Genomic DNA, 3,360 nt, shown 5'->3' on the forward strand with positions numbered 1-3,360 from the left:
TATTAAAAATCTCTAAATTTTAGTATAAATTAATGAAATCTCTATAAAATTCAATTATTAGATCACACATCATACACAAATCACAAAATACTAAAACATAAATTATACCCTAATCTAACCTTATTATTTATTCTAGTGGTAACTAACTCTATCCACTAAATTCCATTTTTTTCAAATCAACCTAATTGTTGTATGATTTAGTTACCACTAGACATACGTCATGTTTTACCATTGTTGTGATTTATGTATGATATGTGAACTAATCGAATTTAGTAGAGATTACATTAGTTTATGCAATAAAAAATATTATACTTAGTGAAAAAAATGTAGGTGAAATATTGTGTATTTATAAATAAGTTTTTTTTGTCGTTTTAGCCTTTCAAGCAAAAAATTTGATTAAACATAACAAATACATTTAATAATATCATGTCTCATGTTAAACTATTATAGGACCAGTACAACAATTTAATGTAAATTGTGATAGGATGAAAAGATTTACTGGTTTAAATTTAAAATACTTCACAAAATTAACAAATAATAAATAAATAATTTTTATAAATATTTTATTTTAATTCAAAATAATGCATTTTTGTAAGTAATTAATTTTTATACCATTTAAAATTTTTGAGGAAATAAACTCCATTCATGATAAAATTATAATAAAATTACTCTCATTTATAGAATAGAATGGTGACTTTTGTACAAAAAAAATCTTGTCCAAACAAAATAATCATCTTCAATTGCAATGAAAATAATTGACAATACATCACAAGACATATTGATTACCAATTTTTTCCATCTCCAACTTGAATTACAAATAGCAGAAGTAGAACAAATAATTAGAAATTCACAATTCAAATAAGAATCATTTATATATTGACCGAATGATCAATATATAATATTTATAGACCATGAAGAAGCTCAAAATTTTCAAAGTTGACAATTCGCAGCTAGTAAAACTTGTTGATGTTCAATTTTAGGGTCATTTATTTTATTGAAACAACATAGAACATTGTCAATTGATATTCTGAAAGAAAATTTTGAAGCACTTCTAAAACCACCATTCACAAATCGAAAATTATATTAATGGAGCTAAGTTAATGATAGAAGCTAGAACACTAACAAATTCCATAATATCTGTAAACAGTGCTCATCAGATGTCAGTTATATCTATCATTGTACTAATACACACTGCACTATTTCATGAGTATTGAAATTATATAACATCAGAGTTTTCCTTTGTGAAGAAACTATAAACACACAAATATAACATGAATCCAAACTCAGATTCCACAACTTAAGCCTGAGAAGTACCAACATCCTGAGATGTACCAACTTCCTAAGTAAATACATTAAAAGAGAATCTACATTAACTCCAATGCAAATAATCAATGAAAAAAATAGACTACCGCAACCACATGAAATATAAGGAGAAATGTTTAAATACAATACTCAATCAAAACTATGAAATACTTGAAGCCAATTATCAATATATATACAAGGAACATGAAGCTAAAATCAAATGAAATATCTTCATCTTGACAAGAAAAAAATAGATACAATATCATTAATAGTTTTGATGATTTATGATAGGCAGTAGCTATGATTACTCATGCAAGGAACTTAACAATCATAGATAATTATGAGTCACAGTATAAGCAAACCTTATGATAAAGTAATCACAAAGCAAAACCATACTATCAAAGTAAAAATGTATCCAAACACACAAACAACAAAGTCATAATTAGAATAAACAAATTAAAATGCCAAGATACACCCAAAATATGGATAAATGATGATGGTACCTGCGCATCACCAATCGCACAGAACTGGACTTTGAGTTTATCATTGATTGTTTGCCATACTCTGCTGTAAAAGGTTTGAGGTGCATCATCACCAGAGCGTGCATTGAAAATAATGTAAAACAGAAGGCCAGCAACAGCACAATCAATAACGCTGACAAGCTTATCAAACTCAAAATTCAACTTCTACATAGTAATAACAAGAATAAAAATAATCATTAGTGAATGAGATTATAGACATAAATAAGATTATGGACATAAATAAAACACAATAAAGCAAAAACAATCATAGACACAACATTTTGGCGATTGTAGATTCGCAAGCTTTTCTGAATCATATCCTTCACAAGTTTCTGACTATACTTATCAGTCATCGGATAGGGTCCAACTCCGCAACACATTCTACCTCCATCGTCAGGAGGAACGAATCTCTGTAAACAACATAAAGATAAAAAAACCCTAAAGAGTTAAATTATGAGATTATATAAAAAAGCATAAAACAGAACACAGAGACAAAAAAAATAAAGCGTGTGGTGAATTTAAAAGCACCTGCTGGGGGCGTCGAAGATAATCACGAAGTTGTTCACGAGTAATCACCGGTATATTCGGTATACCATCCACACCGACAGAAATCACACGTTGTTTAGGTAGATCTTCTTGTAGGTTTATAATTGGTTCCGTTGTCCGGCGGCGCAGGAAGAGAGGGAACAAATCACTTCGTTCAGGCCGGGCGATAAGCGCGAAGCTTCATTGAAACTCGACGCGAAGTTTCAATGTCGGCAGGTTCGGACTTCAAGCGACAACGGTGATGCAGGATACGACGGCGTGGTGTACGAAAACAGAGGCGCAGGCGACGGCGGCAGGGAAGGCAAGTACCACGACACAGGGGTGGGCGAGGTTGCGGTCGACGACAGTGACGCAGGCGACGACAACGTGGCAGGCGAAGGCAATGAAATGGACGACGGTGGGGATACGGGCAGTAGCGCTTCACAAAGAGAAGAAGATCGCACCTTGAATCGCATGCTTCATACTTCATAGACAAATCCGTGTGTTTTAGAATCCGGGTCGAGTTGGATTTGGAGCTTCGCTCTCTTTGGATCTGGGCCGGCTTGGCGGTCCGGGTCTTGACAAAAAAAAATTGGTTCCGTTTCATTTTATTTAATATTTATAGCATCAACAAAAATTTGGTATATTCTTATATTAATGTATCTTTGATATATATAGTATTTAATTTTAACTGTAATAGTTAAAAGAAAAATAGTAATATACATATAGATTTAGTTAACATGTCTTCAGATTACGTACCAAAAAAATTGTATAAAAATATAAATTTCTAAAAAATGATTAAAAGATGTTGAGCCTTCTTAATAATGTGAATAAAATATACATAAGTATATATTATATAACAAATCATTATTACTTTGTGCTTGCTCTTAAACTAATTGCATATATACACAATATAAATAATAATTGTGAATCTTAGTTCATCTTCAAATTTTCTCTTAATATTTAAAAGAATAAAAATTTAAATACATGTTATTTTTTTAACATAATATAC

General features: G+C 30.7%; 1 protein-coding gene across 1 annotated transcript; it reads right to left on the reverse strand.

The window, feature by feature from the left end:
• On the reverse strand, positions 1,057-2,236 carry LOC107621229. The gene is made up of 3 exons (XM_016323265.2): positions 2,102-2,236; positions 1,806-1,988; positions 1,057-1,339 (listed from the first exon to the last, which is right to left on the reverse strand). The coding sequence occupies exons 1-3, from the start codon at positions 2,201-2,203 to the stop codon at positions 1,298-1,300; spliced, it is 327 nt and encodes a 108-aa protein (XP_016178751.1). The 5' UTR covers positions 2,204-2,236; the 3' UTR covers positions 1,057-1,297.

Source organism: Arachis ipaensis, chromosome B02 (assembly GCF_000816755.2).
Source record: "Arachis ipaensis cultivar K30076 chromosome B02, Araip1.1, whole genome shotgun sequence".
NCBI lineage: Eukaryota > Viridiplantae > Streptophyta > Magnoliopsida > Fabales > Fabaceae > Arachis > Arachis ipaensis.